This window comes from Maylandia zebra, linkage group LG8 (assembly GCF_041146795.1).
Source record: "Maylandia zebra isolate NMK-2024a linkage group LG8, Mzebra_GT3a, whole genome shotgun sequence".
NCBI lineage: Eukaryota > Metazoa > Chordata > Actinopteri > Cichliformes > Cichlidae > Maylandia > Maylandia zebra.
In genome coordinates this window covers 21,197,629-21,217,659 of record NC_135174.1, presented here as the reverse complement: position 1 = coordinate 21,217,659, position 20,031 = coordinate 21,197,629, and the positions used below count along the sequence as shown (strand labels likewise).

The 20,031-nt window shown below is 38.3% G+C and overlaps 1 protein-coding gene across 6 annotated transcripts in view; it reads right to left on the bottom strand.

Annotated features, from left to right (window-relative positions):
* ptprea (protein tyrosine phosphatase receptor type Ea) overlaps positions 1 to 20,031 on the bottom strand; it is a 61,441-nt gene that overhangs the window by 5,091 nt on the left and 36,319 nt on the right. For 2 of the 6 annotated variants that reach the window (XM_004561166.5, XM_012921866.5), the window contains exons 3-16: positions 12,117 to 12,194; positions 11,417 to 11,507; positions 10,865 to 10,938; positions 8,722 to 8,766; positions 7,365 to 7,501; positions 6,404 to 6,494; positions 5,029 to 5,105; positions 4,851 to 4,887; positions 4,647 to 4,744; positions 2,934 to 3,053; positions 1,679 to 1,842; positions 1,242 to 1,377; positions 942 to 1,091; positions 13 to 106 (exon numbers count right to left, since the gene is read on the bottom strand). In XM_004561166.5, coding sequence (XP_004561223.1) covers positions 13 to 106; positions 942 to 1,091; positions 1,242 to 1,377; positions 1,679 to 1,842; positions 2,934 to 3,053; positions 4,647 to 4,744; positions 4,851 to 4,887; positions 5,029 to 5,105; positions 6,404 to 6,494; positions 7,365 to 7,501; positions 8,722 to 8,766; positions 10,865 to 10,938; positions 11,417 to 11,507; positions 12,117 to 12,189 — 1,387 coding nt within the window. In that variant the 5' untranslated portion in view covers positions 12,190 to 12,194. Of the gene's footprint in view, positions 1 to 12; positions 107 to 941; positions 1,092 to 1,241; positions 1,378 to 1,678; positions 1,843 to 2,933; positions 3,054 to 4,646; positions 4,745 to 4,850; positions 4,888 to 5,028; positions 5,106 to 6,403; positions 6,495 to 7,364; positions 7,502 to 8,721; positions 8,767 to 10,864; positions 10,939 to 11,102; positions 11,252 to 11,416; positions 11,508 to 12,116; positions 12,195 to 20,031 lie in introns of those variants that run through there. The other 4 variants (XM_076887591.1, XM_004561167.6, XM_004561168.6 and 1 more) reach the window with 4 other exon arrangements.

Here is a 20,031-nt window from a genome sequence, read left to right as displayed (position 1 = left end):
CATCTTACTTACAGGGAATAATTTGCAGAACTCTGTTCTTCTTCATGTTGGCTGGGAGGTTTCCTGTTCTCATGTTCTCTTTCATTATGCGCATGTTAGTCAGTTTCTAAACAAGGAAAATCTAAATGTTACAACTTTATAAAATATTCACCGTCCTTTGGTTTATGAATCAAAACAGGGGAAATAAACTAAGCTGCAGTATTGATGATAAATCATAATGACCATTCTGTAGCACAATTGAATTCTCATGCAGCAATAGAGGAATGTATGCAAGTCAGGTTTATATGTGCAGTGGTGTGCTGATTTTTGTTTTTTTTTCTTTCACATATTTCAGATACGTTTAGACAAAGATAACCAAAGGAAATAAAAAGGCAGTTTTACATCATGATTTCATTTATTAAGAGTAAACCAGCTATCTATGTGTACGTGTCTTGTCTAAACCTAATAACGGACTTTGACCATTTGTGATCATTTGCAATGAGTTGGTCTTCTTTGCTGATTTTGAAGAAGAGTGGTTTCAGATCATCAAAATTTGCTTGATCTGTTTGATATGAAACATGTGACAAATATGCAAAAAAAAAAAAGAAAGAACTGGGGAAGAAGCTAAGTACCTTTTGACTGCACTATATGTTCTTAGAAGTGATATGACTGAAGGGGATTGAAAAAGCTAGAATTTCTTTTGCATTGATTATTAGTGTATATTTTTAGTGCCTGCGTGGGCAGGTTCATAGTTTCCAGAACCTTCACATGCTTCATAACATTTATGAAAAGTGTTTCAATAACTGACAAATAAAAAGCTTAATAAGTTAAAATGACTAATAAAGAAACAACTGCATTTTTGTTAGGTTTTCTTTAGAGATTTCTAAGTTTAGTCTGTAATATTGTGTGAGCGTTTGTTAGATGGGATCCTTTATGGGTCTGAATGTAAAAAGAGGTTCTACCTTAAACTCTTCCTCCAGGCCAATCCGATCACCATCATTAAAGGTGTTGTGCAGTTTCTGCAGATGACCTTCCAGAGAAGAAACATCCAGTTCTGTGTCTCCATAGAGGTAGTATTCAAGCAAGGCCTGATAGATGAATGAGTACTGCATCTGGAGTGAAAATACACACAGATGAATAACACACACTATGCATGGGCCTAGTTGCAGATGATTTACTGTAAAGGATAATTCACATGTCCCACACACATGCCAGGTGTTAGCGTTACGTCATGTGGCTAACATAATCCTTCCCCAACTCACATCTGTCTGGATGAGTTGCGAGCGCTGCTCTCGTATCTTGGAGACAAACCCAAATACGTCAATTTTCTGCTCTGCGTGCATCATTTCAATCATGGCATCTATTACAATGAAGGTTCCCGTCCTCCCAACACCAGCACTGGAGATGGAAAACAAATGACACACTGAGCTGAGTGAACCATAATCCTCAGCTGACACTAGCACGTTAACAGACATCAGGAGGGAACAAAGCAACATCTGTGCTTGTAAACACATGTATTGCAATAGTCACTCCAAATGTTTCCATCTTTAGCAGAGAGATTGCTTGCCCACACACATACAAAGGGGATTTTTAAGCATAATACACTGATCTCCACAGAAACAAATTGGATAATTAAAACCATTAGGAGTAAACAGTAAAATACTGAACATTAGGCTACATTAGCTCAGCTCTCGCATACCTGCAGTGGACCACAATGGGCCCAGCGAAGTCTGGATTTACTGACTTGACCTTTTTGAGAAATTTGAGCATTCCAATTGGCGAGAAAGGAACTCCAAAGTCAGGCCAGCTGGTGAAATGGAGCTGGGTGACCAGGCGGGGAGTCTTAGCGGCGTCACTGGCCTGCTAAATAGACACAAGAGGGGGGAAAAGCCATTATCTCTTGTTGGTTGAGCATTCTGTTGAAGATCATTATCAACTCTGTCTTACTCCCAAACCAGCTAGGGAAGCAAAAACAAACCCAATAATTGTTCCTCTAAGACGAATTTGGGTCAAAGTGGTCCGACTGTTTGACTTCATATTTAATGTATCATCTAGTATTTAGTAGAGCCCAAAATTATATGTAGGTAAATCCACCCCTACTACTGGAAGGAATGGCTTAATAAGAGTATTAGAGTTTGGGGGGATTTATATATTATAATGGTGCACTGAAATCCTTGCAGCAGTCTAGAGTAATTTTAGTTTTTCATATACTTGCAGCTTTATCATTTTCTGTTGGGGATCTTTGGATCTGTTACAGTGGCTCCAAAATAAGTAGAATGTCTGGATAGAGTTCTACTAAGTTATGGGAAGCGTCATAAGGCTTTAGTGTATTACTATGTTATTTCAGCATATGGGTAACAGAACCATGTTACCCCTAAGAATACTTGGGAAAACTACATTAACATGACATTAAATGGTTAAAAGTAGTTATTAAGTATATCAAAGCAATATCACAAAAAGTAAGTACAAATCTTTTCCAGTTTCATTTGCTACTCCAATCTGTTAGCGATGTAAGTCTCAAAAGGGGAATTTCATTTATGTTCTGTGGTTGCATGACAAAGTGCAAGGTTTTTGTGAAAGTGTTAAGAAAACTGTTCGTGAGATTTCAGTTCCCAGTACCACTTAGCAAAAGATTGGTTGTTTTATGGGATTGGTAAATCTGGATGGGTGGTGATAAATACAATATATTGCCGTGATAATGGATGGATTCTGGTTTATTATGAGTGGTGAAACTTTGTTTAATTCTAGCCAAGTGTTGCTGACAAGTGCTACTATTGAGTGTTATGAATTGAGTTTAAAGACTAGACAGGAAGCTGTTAACGCTAACCAGCGTCATGGTGGCAATTGATTTTATCCATAGTTCTGGATATATTTGCTATCAGAAAAAAATAACCACAATTTATAATGTATGCATACTATGTGCAATAATAACAGAGTCAATGGTCAAAACTTACATATTGCACACAGAACTTGCGTATGGTGTAATCCACCAGGACTGTGAAGTCATCGACCGCTACCCTCACATTTCCGTAAGTCCAACAACCCTGGTCTGGCCAGTACTGGTAACATTTGTCCTGCAGAGAGATGATATCCATTAATATTAGTATTCATTTTTACTGATCTACATAGCAAAACTGATTCTCTGGCTTTTGCCATCTTAAATATAAAGCTGTGTCTTTGTAAGTGGTGCAGTGATGGAAATTAACACGATTAGCATGTTTTTGATGGCAGGAGAAAACCAAATCTCCCAGAGAAACCTGGCTCAAACCCAGGACCCTCTTTCTATAACCACGGAGACGCTGTGCTGTAATGAATAAATGATCAAAGCAACTGTCTGTGACACATCTAAAAAAGTTTCCTTTATTAAGACAAACGGGTAACTTGCATGACTTCCATCTGTAAGCAAGCAGTTAGTATATGAGAGCGGTGAAACCACTCCATATCTATTTTTACTTGATTATGATACTACCTTGGACGACTTTATCTCACACGTTATATGACAGCTGATTTGAACACATTAACACCCTTTTTAATACTTCCCTATTTTTATCAATCCTTTGTTAATAAAGTCGCCTTTGCTCACAGTAAAAACACTTCAAGTACTGTGCTGTGAAAAAGTATTTACCCGCTTCCTGATTTTAGTGTTTTGCATATTTACCCTACTTCAGATCAAAAAAATCTTTAATGTTAGACAACAATAATCCAAGTAAATACAAAATGCAGTTGTTAAAATAATGATTAAAACCTCATTCCATTTATTAAGGAAAAAAGCTATAAAAACGTACCTCACCACGTGTGAAAAAGTAATTGAATCAAGAAATACCTTAAATAGAACCTGTTTAATAAAATGTGGTACGCTGAGAGCATCATGCTACGATCTAAAGAAGCATATATCAGTCTGGAAAAGGTTACAAAGCCATTTCTAAGGCTTTGTGACTCCAGTGAACCATTATTCACAAGTGGAGAAAACTTGTAACAGTCATGAACCTTCCCAGAAGTGGGTGGCCTACCAAAAGTACTCCGAGTGCACATCGCAGACTCATCGAAGATGTCATAAAAATATCCCGAGCAACATTTAAAGAACTGCAGGCCTCACTTGCTTCAGTTAAGGTCAGTGTTCAAGATGAGGGAAGATATAAGAAAGACACTATCCAGTGCAAACGTTTTGTAAAGTTTGTGTACAGTTACATATTGTATAAAAACATTGCAGCATTTTCTAAGTAGATCAACAGTCAACCATTTCTCACATAGAGCCAGGTAGGTTTGGATAGCTTTTTTTTTCCTTAATAAATTCAAAACTACATTTTGTATTTAATCCGGTTATTTTTGTTTAATATGGAAATTTTTTGATACAAAACATGTAAGTGCAACAATAAGAAAGTAAATAAGAAATCAGGAAATCAGGAACAGGGAAAATACTTTTTCCCTTAACATGTAGCAGAGAAACAGGCGTCAGACAAGATAACATCATCTGACACCACCTTTGACCACAACCAATGAAATCTATATTTAAATGTGCTTAAGGGAAACTTTACTTTTCACTTCCCTTGTCCAAAATGCTGTTAGAGACGAGAGTTGGTGGAAGAAGCAAACACTGTAGTTATAGCTGTAGAGACCACATGACAACTGAAGCACTCCCGTTATGAACAACGTTTAAAATCACTTACTTCTTTTCTTTCTTTCAGATTTGTCAACATAACAACGGTTGATACTTTCTGCTCCCAAATCATCCGCCAGAAATCTGCTACGGTGTCTTCTTTTGGACCTAACAGATCCCCCCCCCCCAAGAAAAATTTAATTAAACCACAATTTAAAACTAAAAATATATAGAGAGATAATTATGTCATGTTTCTAAATGCCCTATAGCTTACCTTGTGCGCCTATGAATTTGTTCTTTTCCGTGAAACCCTATTTTTTTAAAAATCAAAAATAAATATAGGATTAATAATCTTCACTGTTTTTCACCTGAAATGGTAGAGATCAGACAAGTATTTAAATGCTCAAGAGTTCAAGCTCAAATTCACTATTTTGGCACAAAAAAGGACTCACATCAATGTAAGAGGCATTCACATAGTCTGAACAGGGATTTCCCTCCAGCTCTGTTAACACCACTCTAGAATGATCATCTGCAATGAAAAGTACCACAAATTTAGCAAAAATGTAACTTTTAAATCAGTTTACAATGTGTATCATTACTACATTATTAAAAATGATTATAAAATATATATATTGAGAAATATACTTTTGCTTTCTTGGAGATGGCTGGATGAGAAGATTAAAGCATGTCTGTGCAGTCTGAAGCCACAATCAGCAGACTGCCTGACTAATTTGGCATTAAGCCTTTAAACAAGCAGTAACTTTTTTAAGGCTCTTCTGGTTTACTGTCATTTGTTTACACTATTTGTATATATTTACAGCAGACCTGTATTCCCTTAAACCCGGAGAAAGCTGAAAATGCTGCACTCAGTGTATGTTCAAGTGATTCCCAATGTCATCATTTTGGTATTTGGTCTCCATTTAAGAAGGCCTGAAACAGTTTTCTCTCAGTGGAGTCTGTTGAAGTACAGTGACCTGAGTGTTTTTGATGGAATTGGATGTTTTGGCTCTGCAGAGACAACGCAGCTGCTTGTTGATAGCACAGAGACGTACTGTGATTACTGATCTGCAGAGCTAACACAGCAAGGACTATATGAAACGCTATGACATAAGAACCGTAGAATGTAACCACCTTTGTTCTTACAAATTTGTTTACCACTTCCCCTTGAAATTAAGCAATTATTTATATTTTATACTATTCATCTGTGGCTCTTGGGCAAACCTAGTCTCATTATAAATTCTATAAAACCTGTATTTCACAAATCTGGCTTCCAACAATCACTAATCTGTCTTTAACGTGGTCATAGCTCTGACTGTGTCAGCACAGCAGCCCCTCCAACCTGCTGTTCAAACTTTCAGTTTGCAAGGTGCAGCCAATCATAATACAGCTGGGTGGGGGGTGGAGCTACACCAAGGCCAAGATGAGGATGAGGATTATTCTGAAGAGTCCAAAAATAGAAACATGGCTCCGTAAAAGTATAGGAAGTATATATTTCAAGTCTTTGTGATAGGGTGACTAGAAGGTTTGTATTAAAATAAGTGGTAGCTCTTGCCTTGAAAGCAAATGAACATGTTTCCATGGAATTCAAACCATTTATTTAAGGTGAAGAACAGTTTAAAAAAACCTAAACCGTGATGCATTGTGAAAATACAGCAGAAACCGCAAGTAAAAAAGATTTGTGATGAAACCACTTCATTGCAACTGCACACACAAACTCTTCTGAAGAATCTACTGTAGCAAGGGAAACAAGAGTGTTTGAGGCATGTGACACATGGGACAGGAAGCTTGTAGGTGTGACTCAGAAAACTGAACAGAAAGTATACTCACAGGGAAGGATGTTGGGGTATCTGTTCTTCTCCTTATTTTCTTCCTTGTTTGCTTCTTCGTATGTCCCTTGGGGATTACCCCCTGGCAAGGACTGCAAAATAAAATGATAGTTTTGAATATACGCGCACATAATGAAAAATGATTCGTCAGCAGCTCACGGCCAGTGCATTGTGTTCTGCTCTATGCAAGGCTTTGTTCAGCCTTAGTGTAGGCACTTCCTCTGCTGCCTGCCATAAACAGTTCTCCATTAAAAGCTGAGAACTTCAGCTTCCTCTGTCTGTACTGATAAACCATCTAAATGAAATCATACTTCAATGTGTTAACATAAAGCATGAATCATACTCTTTATTTTGACACAAATTCTAAATCATAGACACATATAGACGAAGGGGTATTTTTTCCATCTGTGTGGGTATATGTATCAGACCAGTATCAGATCAGTTATGTGTCATGGGAGGTGCAATAAATAAAGCTCCCGTAGTTTTCCCTGAACAAAAATACACATGTAAGTCATGGTTTTGAACTCTTGCTCACATATGAACATGGAGAACATTACAGTTATGGGAAAACCCTTTCAGTCCAGTTTTGGATAGTTTGTGATAGTTTTGTTGCCACAACACAGATATGACGAAGTTTGACCATTGTAAATCATTTCACACAGTGTTACTGAGTAACACTGCGTGAAGGTTTAAAATGTAAGTAACTAAATTTCACTGGTAAATCATGCATAGAATTAGAGGTGGGGAGGCACTTGCAGTGTGTTTAAAAAAGGAAAAAAGTGAACCAATATTTCAACAGACCTACAAATGCACATGAATGCACATAATAGCCCTGCCTCACATGCCTGATGTAAGCATCACTCTGATTGTTTAAACCACACAAAACTGCTTTGTGACTACCGTTAACTACCGCTAATCTAACTTCCAGGAAAAAAAAAAAAAATAGAAGTGGGGCGGCTTACATTGTACTCCTCCCTGAACAGCTTGCCATCATCAGCTGAGCGGAGCCTGTATTCCTCCTCTAGGTGGTCAACTGGGATGGGCAAGTATGTCTTGGAGGCAGAAGAGGATCTGGGCAGAAGAACCACCGTCTGTTGCTCTGTGGGGAGAAGAGACAGTGGGTTTATCACCCAACCTAAGCTGATTTCTTTGTTTGGTTTTAATATTTTGCCATTAAATTATTTGTTGTGTTCAAATAAAATTTACATTAGCATCATTCAGCTTAGTATTTAAAAGTTGTCTGCTATTAATAAATCAAATTGGTGTCACTGTGATATTTAGCTATGTTAAATGAGTAGTTGAATGTAATTCAATGCAAAACATTTGATTTGGTTTATTTAGAAAAGTGGTTCCCAACCTTTTTGTCATGTGGCAAGGGAATCATATCTCAATTACTGATTTCACTTTAGGGGGTTACTTTGCACAACCTATATAATATTATGCAATATACTAGTTTCATATGTTTTTTTCTACAGTTCACCGTATGATTACCACTCTAATTTTATCAGTAATTTTAGGCAAATCATTGGTTTAACTAATAGCTAATACTTTATTTTATCAGATCTCATTGGCTAACTATTTTGACTGTCTATTAGCTACTTTTAGACACATGCTGTAGTTACTTAAACACTTTAAATAGCTAAAGCACTTATTTGCTAGTGTTACTTCCATAATTTCAATGGTATACTAGCTCCTTTTAGCTGACATCTTGAATGTGTATCTGTTAGCTGCCTTTAGCTGACTATGTTGACAGCTTAATTATTAGCCATGCATTTCAGCTCTTGCTAACGTTATTTTCAGCTGTAATTTCAACAATTTGTCTACTTCTTTGTGGTATTATGACCATTTATCCACTCCTTTTAGCTGTTTACACTATTCTAGCCTATTAAATAGCATTACATATTCTGAAGACTGTCTGACGCTATTTAGTAAAAGACTAGACTAGTTCAGTCTACAATAGCGCACCTTGGGACTGAAGCATATCTGGTTGGGAATCACTGAATTAGTTTACTGAACTGCTTTACAATGAATCAAAAAACAAAATCATGACCAAACTGCTTTTCACCCATATGTGATGCTGGTGCGTGTTTGCTAAACAGGAAACAGAGTGCAAGTACTGGATGATCACCACACATCAGACATTAAAACCCAAAAAACCCAAAAGGAACCCCAGGGAGAACCCATTTACACCATCCCACAGGTTTGCCAGCGCACTGGCAAGGCATTCTGTTAGCGTCACAATTTGCAAAATACAGACTGGAAAAGTACTGAGAGAGGGTTAGTAAAAGGTTCCTGATACTGCCACCCTGTATACTTGACCTGGTGGTATAATGGTGTATAACGACTCAGTACTGTGTCCAAGCTCTAAAACATAACACACACATCACATCACTTGTAACACAGACATGTACAGAGGACAACACAGCACTGTGATCAAGCATTGCATTTCATTCATTGTGATAATGTAATCCTCATAGATGTACTGTGTACAAATAAAAAACTTGTATGTATATACACTCAGAGGCCACTTTGTTAGGTACACCTGTTGAACTGCTTATTAACAAATATCTAATCAGCCAATCCCATGGCTGCAACTCAGTGCATTTAGGCATGTAGAAATCCTTAAGACAATCTTCTGAAATTCAGGAAGAGCATCAGAAAGGTGATTTCTGAGATTTTGAACGTGTCATGGTTACTAGTGCCAGATGGGCTGGTCTTTTCCCTCACAACCATCTCTAGGGTTTACAGATAATGGTCCAAAATAGGAGAAATTATCCATTGAGCAGCAGTTCTCTGGAGTAAAATGTCTCATTTATTTAAGAGGTCAGTGGAGAATGGCTTGATTATTTCAAGCTTATAGAAAAACAACAGTAACTGAACCACTTGTTACAACCAAAGTACACAGAAGATCACGTCTGAACGTACAAAATGTCGAACCTTGAAGCAGCTAGACTACAGCAGCAAAAGATCATATACAGTGTCACTCCTGCCAGCTAAGAACAGGAAACTGTTACTACAATTCACACAGTCTTACCAAATTTGGACAATGGAGGATGATGAGTCTGGACTTCAATGATATTTGGATGGTAGGGTCAAGATGGCATAAACGGCATGAACAACAAACACAAACAACAAGCATGGATCCATACTGCCTTATATCAACAATTCAGGTTGGTAAAGCTGTGTGGGATATTTTCTTGGTGCAGTTTGGGCTCCTTAGTACCAATTACCACTGTTTAAAAGCCACAGTCTGCCTGAATATTATTGCTGACCATGTTTATGTCTTTATGACCACACTGTACCCATCTTCCAATGGCTGCTTCCAGTAGGATAACATGCAATGTCACAAAGCCCAAATCATCTATAACTGGTTTCTTGAACATAACAATGAATTCACGGTACTTAAATGGCCTCCACAGTCACCTGATCCCAATTCTGTTGCAAACGTTTGGCATGTAAGAAACAGGAGATTCACATCAGCCAAAAAGTCAACAACAACTGTATGATGCCATCAGCAAGGTGCCAAAATCAAAATGCTTCTGGCACCTTGCTGAATCTAATCAATGAAGAATTAAAGCATTCTAAAAGCAACAGGAAGTCCAGCCAAAGACTAGCAAAGTATACCTAATAAAGTGACCAGTGAGTGTATAATGAATGTAGACAACAATAAGCGATAAAATTTAAAAAAAAAAAAAAAAAAGCAATACAGTGTATATTTTATAGTTTCATTATACAGACATATTACTTTAATTAATCAATCTTTCAAATCGTGTAGAATTTAGAATTAAAAAGCAATTAAGTACTACACTTCCCTATCGAGTGAAAGTTTCAGTTTCATATAAAATACTTTTGTAATATGACACCGTTTCATGTTTAAAATTATTGTGATCGGCAGCAAGATGTCAACAAGATATAACAACAAATTTGGGGTGTGTTGTGTATTTTGTTTCCCCTTAGCTCAGTGATATACTATTTCCCATTTGGATGAATACAACATGCTCTCTACATTCCTCTGTAGCGTTAGACAAAAATATACTTCCAAAAGAAGATTGAAACATGTTCAGTGAGTTCAGCGAGTTTCCTGTAAGAGCTGATAGCTCCTGTCATGTGGTACTTTACATGAAACTATTATGATGTCGCTACAAGTTGTCAAAAACTGCTCAGAGAGAAGAACTACCCTTTGTACCAATAATGTTCCAAACTAATCTTACATACGCTGTCAAAAAGCTATACAAAGTGGTAAAGATAATAGAGCGTTTTGTTTTTCACATCAACCACAGGAAGTTTAAAACAACCACAAGGCAATGGTGGGACAACCTGCATATACAGTTACAAATATAAAACCTCTTTGCAGCTCCTTTTCGATGCATATCTTAATCTCTAGCCTGTTTTTCACTTTAAGTTTCTGTTTCTGTGCACCACGTTTTAACTCTACAACCTACAATGTGTCTCACAGTGTTACCTTGTTCCTCCAGGATGCCATTTGGTATCTTCTTGTCAACTGTTGTGACTACAGCTTTCCTCTGGTTTTTTAACCTGCAAGGAAAAGAACAGAGACGTTACCGCGATGTAAAACACAAGAAAAGATGATGACATGGTAAAATCATCTACGCTGTTTTCGTTTAACCAAAGTTCTTCATTGTAGTTAAATTATAACATCTGCCAAAAGATAACCTTGGAAAAAAAGCTATCCAACCTACCATCTGAAACTTGAGAAGCTATTTTTTCTCATTAGCTGATGTCAAGGAGAGACAGAGTTGTAGTCTGAATGCGGTACAGAATTTGTTATTCACTCTGTTAAGTTGCCTACTTCTACTGTCACAGTCTTTTCTGTTCGAAGCATGAGAGGGAGTCAGCCTACAGCACTTCCTGACGGGGCTCCGCCTTAATGACTAAAGGAGGAAGTGTTTGTCACCGGAGCTCTGCCCCTGAGCCTGGCTAATAGCCAGTGAGTGAAGAGCAGGGAGAGGGATAAGGTGAAGTAACTGAATCCCAGCAGGGTGGGAGTTTTTACCTGAGGAAGTACCAGGCTAGCAGTGCGATGATGAGCACCAGCAGGAACACAACCAGCACAGTGGAGATGATGTATTGGTTACCTGTGGTTTCTGTTTAAAGGAGAAGGAAAGTCACAGCCAGGGGTCATGTAACACCACCAACAAAGAAACAGGAAGAGGGGGCAAGACTGATAATATATGTGCCTGTGTGCGCAAATGCTCTGCAGCATTCATGTGTGCATCACATGAACTCATCACATAAATACTTGATGAAGCAAAGCACCTCCAGTAAACTCTTGTGGCCACAGAGCTGATTTAATAACTGGCCCTAGCAGTATTTTGTCTATAGAGATAAGCATCAGCATATTTCATCCTCCTGGAGTGTCGATCAGAAAACAACAGACTCTTAGAGTGGCGACTCAACCAAGAGTCACAGCCACACAGCCGACCATTATCTGTGTTTATAAAGATGTACAATAAGCCTTAAATTACTGTCCAGGGTTCCTGAAGTTCACTGTGATCTGGTAATAACAAGGCTGTGTAAGAAAAAAAGGCTATTATCAAGCTGATGCCTGCATTGCAGAAGATGCATTATAATTATATCTTATGGAAAAGCACCGAGTGCAGTGTGTGGGGATGGGATCTGGTCGCTGTCACAGATTGTTGAGTGCTGTGCAGTCTCACACATTAAGGTAGAAGTGACCTTGTTTGTGCTCTTACCGTCATTACTGTTGTTGTTCACTGTTGTGGAATTGTTTGCTGTTGTTGTCGTGACAAACAAAAGTAGAACCATTGTGACTGCAGAAAAACAAAATGAAGACGGATATTAAATTTAGTGCCAGACATGCCTGCAAACTCAAGATTCATGTGGATGTGGGAGTTGGATAATATCACTATTCAGAGGAAACAAAAGCCATGGTTGGTTGATATGAGGCTCATTTCTTTATTCATGACCGTTGCTTTCAGGAATGTGCTCATCGGTGCAAAGTTCGCTGGGACACAATGGAACAACACACTCATATCCTGGTCATTCATTAGTGCTGTCATAAAAACCCCAGTGTAATGCCAAACATGTCCACATGGTGGCACAATAGACCAGTTTTTTTTTTTTTTTATTGTTCTTTGTTTTGTTTTTTTTAAATCTGGTAAAAAAAAATAACATAGTTCCTTAATAAATCCAGCAATAAAGCATCCAAAGGTAATACACAGGCCAAGGAAAAACACATCCTTTAAAGCTTTCATTTAAAGTAATTTCATATGAAAGGGGTTTCACATGATGGTTAAGGTTATGGCAGCACAATTATTACAACCATTTCGACTCATCAATGTATTTTCAGATTAGGAAAGAAGTTAGTAGTCTTAACAACTGTTTTCCTTCGGCAGTTTCCAATGCAATTCAATTCCAGGATATACCAAGAATAGGGCTTTAAAGTTAAAGAAACCTCCCACAGTCACACCCCATGTGTGCCAGCAAAAGCACTAGATGTCATATGACGTTGAGCTATAAATGAATGTCCTATCCAAGTTGAGAGTACGATCACGAGGCATGAAATCAAGCGACGCACACCAAGAGGTTTCACAAAAAACATTAGATACTTTTCCTTTTGTCACCTTCACTGCTCGCAAACGCAAATGTTTGTTCAAATTCACAAATATACAAGACTTGCACACACACACAGATTTTCAGATTGTCCTTGTACAGTGACATCCAAGAGTCGCAACTGAATTATCTTTTTGCCGTTCGTAGATGGAACCAGATAATTTAATTGATTCTAATGTTTGAGCAGTCAGACTGGATTCACATCGGACTGATTTAAGCACCTCTTTTTAAAAAAAGGAAAGAAAAAAGAAAAAAAAACTACTGGTGGGATTTAAAAACCAATAAGCCTTGAGATGTTTGCACCTTTAAAAAGATTTTTTTTTTCACCAAAGCATTCCAAAAGTTGGAATTTCAGCAAAGGGCACCAACACAGAGCTTCTATCACACCATAATGAAGTGTGCGCTTTCTCTCCCCAAGGCTGCAGGTGTGCCTGGGAGAGAGAGCGTATGTGTGTGTGAGGTGGAGCTTTGCAGCTGCAGTGAAAAGAAAACCCAGGCCAAGTGCATAGTCAATGAAGACACTGTGTTGAAGCCTCCACGCTGTGCCGCAGTGTCCTGTAATGGGTCCAGGCAGGACACCAAAGGAATGCGGAGGCAGCAGAGCAGAGACACCGACCGCAGTGGGGAGAGAAGGCGCAGAAGGTCCAGGTCAATAATATTTCCTGGAGCAATTAATAAACCCTGACATGTCAAGCCCCTGCTCTGTGGGGAAGACTGATGAGAGAATTCTAATGAGAAAAGAGGAAGAGGAGGAGCCCCTCCCCACCCCCGTTTCTCCAGCTCTGTCTTTGCTCTTATCCCCCTCTTTAAGGTCTTCTCTGCAAATGTCACAGGCTCGGATGAGGGGGGAGGTTATTGAGTTGAGTTTGTACAGTGTGTGAATCCTTGGGGTAGGCTTGGTGTATCTGTGATGTGGAAATAGATTTGCAGCACCATTTGGGACTTTCCTCTACACAGGCTGCACTGAATTTTATGTATCCTGCTTCTGTCTGTTTGTGTATACGATGGCTCAGCAGGGACACCCAGCGGAGTGCTCACAGCCAGGCCTATGGCTGTGTCTTGTGGTTAAGTGTTGCTGCTTCTTCTAAGCTTCTCCCAGTTCATGGCTCCTGTATCATCTCCAGAGATGTCACCCTGTCGTGTTTTTGCCTCCAACCCCCTGTGTGACTCAACTACTCCTTTGGGACTACATGCTGTTCAGCTTCTGCTTTCCAGCTTTTCCCGTCTTGTCGGTGCAGTGGTCTCCTGTCTGACCTCATTAGCATCTTTGAGGAGATCACCAACTTCCTTTCCTCTCTTTTTGTGAGGACATTTCTCACACTATTATACTATTAATAACACTACCGACTATTACTCTGGATAGCTAACTCAGCAAAAAACAGCTGTCCTTTAGTTAGGGTCAGATCCTAGTCAAACAGTTATAATCACATTTTGTGTGCTCTCATCTGTGTATTGTCCTTTGTGCATTTACCACTCAGCAGCTAGCCACCAACCGTTAGCCATAAAGAAAATAGGTCATGGGAGATGGAAGCTTCGGGGAGGGGGGGCATCTTTATTTTATTATAGGAGACATGTCCAACTAGCTTTGGGGAAGGGGATTGTCTTGGCTAGCTAGACAGCTACTCATTTCAGTGGCATGCATGACCCAGGTTACCGAAGCATAGAGTTACCTCTGTGGCATATTTGCTTATCCTGGGCTACAGAATGGAAGGCATCAGCTATAGAAAAGGAACAACTTGTGTAGATGGGATGTGATAAAAGTAGAGGATGAGATTTCTAATATAAATCAATGCAATATTAGTTAAGCACCATCTGTGTATGTGCTGGAATACTGGAAAAAGAAATGCTTACTATATATTATGTATATATATCTATGTATAATAATATTATAAAAATAAATCACATTTTATGCTTACTCTAGTATATTCCATTTATCCTATCTGCGCTGCTTTACCACACACATCTTTTTAAAAAAATGAATGCTACATATAGTGGACTGGGCTAGTGGACACTGACAGGAAAGATAATGTCATTGCTCATATTCTTTGACAGAGTGCAAAGGCTGATTTCTGGCTCTAACTCATGTATCTTTCTGTGGTTTTGTGCAACTACAGGAAATTGTTTAATATGAGGCACACTATATGAGAGTAAGTTAAAGAGAACATGGAACATGTAATTTACAGAGAAGTTACAGCAGGAAAAATCAGTATCACATCAAATTTTTAAGCTCGCACTACTTTCTTGATTTTTCTAATAATTTGTTTTTTTTGTTGCTGTTTTTTTTTTTTAAATCTATTAAGAAGTTTACAGTCACTGTCAAAACCGAACCTTATTTCCTTAGCATGCCTACATATTAGTGGGCACAATCCTTGTTTCAGGAATTAAGTGCATTTAAGGCCAATCTGAGACAGCAAAGTCCTTTAGGGAAAAATGTCTTTTTTGCGTTTTCTCTACCACAACTGAGCAGGGAAACGCTAAACAAGATTTTGTGTTAACAGAACTATAAATTTACCAACTTGATTTTAGGCAAACTTAAATACAAAAGACCCAAATTTGACATTTCTCGTAAAAATCCTGTTAGGAAGGAATTACTTCACAGCTGAGTTGGTTCAGGCATCTGCTTTGAAGGCTTTCTAGCAACATTTCTTTAGAGATTTTTCAGGAAACTCTTTAGAGGGATTACATATCTAATTTGGTCTTAGAATGCCTTGGGATCTCAGGAGGAAATGACAACCATTGCTATGACACAATATGTCTGAATAACCTCGCCTACAGCACTTTGGTCAACCTGTGTAGTTAAATGTGCTTATAAATAGATTTACTTGACCTGACTGTTTCCTGTATATGTTCGTTGCCATATAAGAAATCATTTTATCATAATACCATAAAACTGATTCACCTAAAAGTCACCACTATGGAAACTGTTAGCAGAGACCTTTGGCACGTGGTGTGCACTGTGTGAGTCACAACTGATTTGACTGATTATACCCTGCTTCCTCTGAAAACCAGCGTACTTCATAACATACGCACACATGCCCAGATATCAGTAAGACAAATCACACAAATATAAAGATCTTCATTCTAACTCTAAAAATGAAAAGGAGGCCCCCTGGTTACATGAGTGGTAAAAAATATTGTTGTGAGGCAACAAGATCAATGACTCCTGGCTATGAGCTAACAAGGCGTGGGAACGTGATAGCTGGATTGTGTTCACATCTTAATAATGCGTGGCTACAAGATACAGATTCTGTTGTTTACAGACCACAGCTGGAGAGCTCTGTAGAGATAATATCGCGTGAAGCAAAAACATCTTGTGGCGACACGGCATTATTTTCCCTATTCATGTCACCAGGGAGGCTTTGTAAAAAGGCGATGTGGGAATTCTGAGTCATGGTGAATCTATTCCCAAATCAGTAGTCTGATAAATGTTTTTCCCTGACACAGTTGTGTTTTGGAGGATGAGCTATTGCTCTCTGTGGAATTGTGTTTTCCTTGTGGTGTGCTCCATGTTCTGCCATTCTTTCAGTCTAGGTTTAAAAAAAAACACCACAGAAGTGACATAATGATACCCCTGGTCTTCCATTGTCTCACTAATTAGCCCTAGGATCTTAACTGTCAGAAAGACAAGCTTGTTACAATTAGAAGATAAGACAGAGAAATTGGCTGTCCTTGCATTTGACAGAAACGGTGTTCTCGGGACTGTCAGTTCTACTGAACGTGGCTTCTCTGGGCACAGAGTCTCTCTGTCCATTCAGATACATCAGCTTGGGAATTCAGAGAATGGGTTGTGGGTGTAGGGGTGATGTGACAGGCTGAAGAGGCGGGAGGTACACTGTGTCCTTCGAGCAAAATAATGCCAGACTGTTTACCCTTTAGGCCACAAGTTTTTTTTATAGCCAAAATCTGCAGGGCAGATTATTAAAAAGGGGAAAAAAGTTATCTCAGGCCTTCTTTTCATTGCTTCCTGCACAGTCCTGCTAAACTTAAACATTATCAACTTATTTATAACTCAGAAATGCCCTATTTAAGACTACATTTTGGGAGAAAATTAAACAATCAATACCAATCTCATGTCTGTCAGTTAATTTAACCTTCTATCACAAAGGTTAGCTTAGCTAAAGACAACGGGAGAGACACTGTGCACACCACAGTCGTGCAGGTGCTAGTGTCGAGCCAGCCTGTACTTCAAGAGATTTGATAACCAAACACCACACAGTAGATCAAACTTTGTATCCAGCAATTTTACCAGAATTTTGACACAAAATACATGAAACGTCTTCAAGCTTGAATACAGTTATTAGACATAGTGCAGCTCGGACTAAATGTAAGTAAGCATGTAGATAAAAAATTTAAAAATCTACATCCACCAGTTGAGTCCAACTAACACAATTTTCAACATCCATGTGGACATTTGACAGCCCGATGGTGTTTTCTTCTGACCAAGTGCACTTGTACACTGAGATTTTATTTTACAATGCAAAGTAAGAAAGCCCTTCAGGTATTGTTACAGGAATGTCGCCTTGTCCCTGGTGTCCACAGCTGCTTTTGTACGTGTCTGCATCAGTGTACAATACCCACTTAAAGCCAACACTCTGCTATCTATGACTTCACACTTAAAAGAAATCTTCTCAAACTTCCTACTAGAATATTAACCTGTGTCACAAAATATCAAAATATTTATACTGAATGTACTCATTTACACAATAAATACGACCATAAATATAAGTAGGTGATACTTTCTTATAATAAATTCTGGAATTTAGAAATCAGTAGAGCTCTGTGCTGGATGATAATAAAATAAGTAAATTATATGCATATCTGCAGAATAATGCGCTTTGGGTTTTTGCTCTGTGCATGTGTTATTGTGGTAAAAAAACATCACTAATACAGACGTGGTTAGCAGGTGGCAGTGCCAACACACTTAAATTGTGGTTGTTACAAGAATAAAAGTGATCAGGTGACTTTGTGCATTTTCTTTTTTCGGCTGCTCTTTTGCGGTAGTACCACAACAGAACTCAACAAACACTATTCATCCAGAAAGCTGCAAGACCTGTCCTGTGTGACATGCTGTGGTTAGTTCTGTGTCTGTGTAAAGTTTTTACTGTAATATTTTGCCATCGGGGCAGAAAGGTGCAGAAAAAAGGAATAGGTGTGAAAATAAACGGTGATATTGCAAGTTGTATGATTATGTTTCGCGGTGTTTGTGGACTGAAACCTAGAATAGTTCAGCTGCTCTATCAATTTTAATCATTTCCTAAAATGTTTATTCTGTAGTGACAACCCAGCTTTTGGCGAAATGCAATAAAATGTTATGGTGTTTGGGTACCTAACTTATAGAACGTCATAAAGCCCCTAAATGTGCAGAATGCAAGTGTTAAATCAACCAGTTTTGACCAGAAAACACGGTCAACAAGTTGACACTTTCTATTTGAGTAAGTCGGCCTGTGACACGTCTCGCTGTCTCTGTGGTCTCAGTCACTGGGGAGCTGCAGTGTATAAACCTGAGCTGGGTTAGCTATTTAAAGGACAGTGCACTACATTCACAGCATTGACAGAGGAAATGGTGCTGGAGTGTCCATCTGTGCACACAGATGTGCAGAGGTTTCTCGCGCAATGTAACCTAGTTACACAAGGTTTTCAATGTTTTTTTTAAAACTTCTGCTTCTCTTTGATTTCAAGACAACATACAAGGTTTTAAACTCTGACTGCTTCACGATTTACTCCATGCAAATGTTTAAAATGAAACTGCAGGAGCCCGGTCTTCTCCATTTTTGACCCATTAGAATCCGGTATAAGATTTCAGTTATTATACCACCAGTTTGTTCCAATATGTATAAAGGTGTTGTTCAAATTGTGTTTCCATGGCAACCTGATCAGCAATGCTGCCACCAGCGTGGCACCTGTTGGATGTTGCACATGTACGCTTCATTTTTTTTTTTAAAGAAAAGAAAATCCTGCACAGAGGCACTAAATGAAAAACTGAAAAGCTGATGTCAATCCAGCGTTTTGTTTCATAAAGAAAAGTGCCTTTTAGTAAAAAGTGTAAGAGAGAGTTTTAACATTTAACATGCCCAGACACAATTCATGACCCCTGGTTATGGGCACTTTTATTTCTGTTTCATATTTATTTAACGTTAAAGTCTAGACACTGATTTACATATTTGCCTGCAAGTCTTACTAAAATACACAAAATCTCTGTCAGTTTTCTCAAGACTCCAACATGATCAGGAGTTAAGCAACCAAATCTGGCACAAAGGTACATCTTAGGCACTTGAAGGTTCTTATCCATAGCAGATATTATAACATCATGTTGCCTAGCAACCACCTACTACTGTGTCATGTTATAAAAACACTGCATTGTCATTTATCATATCGCATTTTCATTTCATGGCAATAAAATCTCATTTACACCCACAAAACTTGAATATTATGATATCTGATATATTAGTATGCCGCCACATTGCCTGGCAACCACATAACAATGGTTGAAAATTGCTAAAATGATGTTTATGTGGTAGAAGAGGGCAGGATCATTCAGTAGTAAATGAAAATATTCTGATTCTAACTAGAATCACCTTTCATGTGTGCTAAAATGCAAATTAATAGCATTTTAATGAGGTCAGGTATCAGTCAGTAGAGGTCTAATGAAGGCTAATGAAAATTAGAAAACTGGGGGAAAAAGTTTCATTTACTGGGTGTAAATTTAAGTTCTGTTCTATACGGAACTTATGATAAACCATACGTTTATCTGATTCCTTGATCAGCTACAGATTCTAAGTCAATTAAAAGTTGAACATGTGTCAAAACTGAAGTATAACAGCATGAAAAAGGGAAAATGGTAAAGCCATTCACCACACTACTGGTCCTTAAAGTATGACAGTCTAAAGTTGCAAGTGTTGCAGCACATCTAAAATCCAGAAAATCCACAAGGGACCCACCCAATCTTACATCTTCACTCCATCCGAGATAGAGTTCCTTGCAAGATTACCAGCTTTAATTTACTTTTTATATAAATGAATAAATTACCTTGAATAT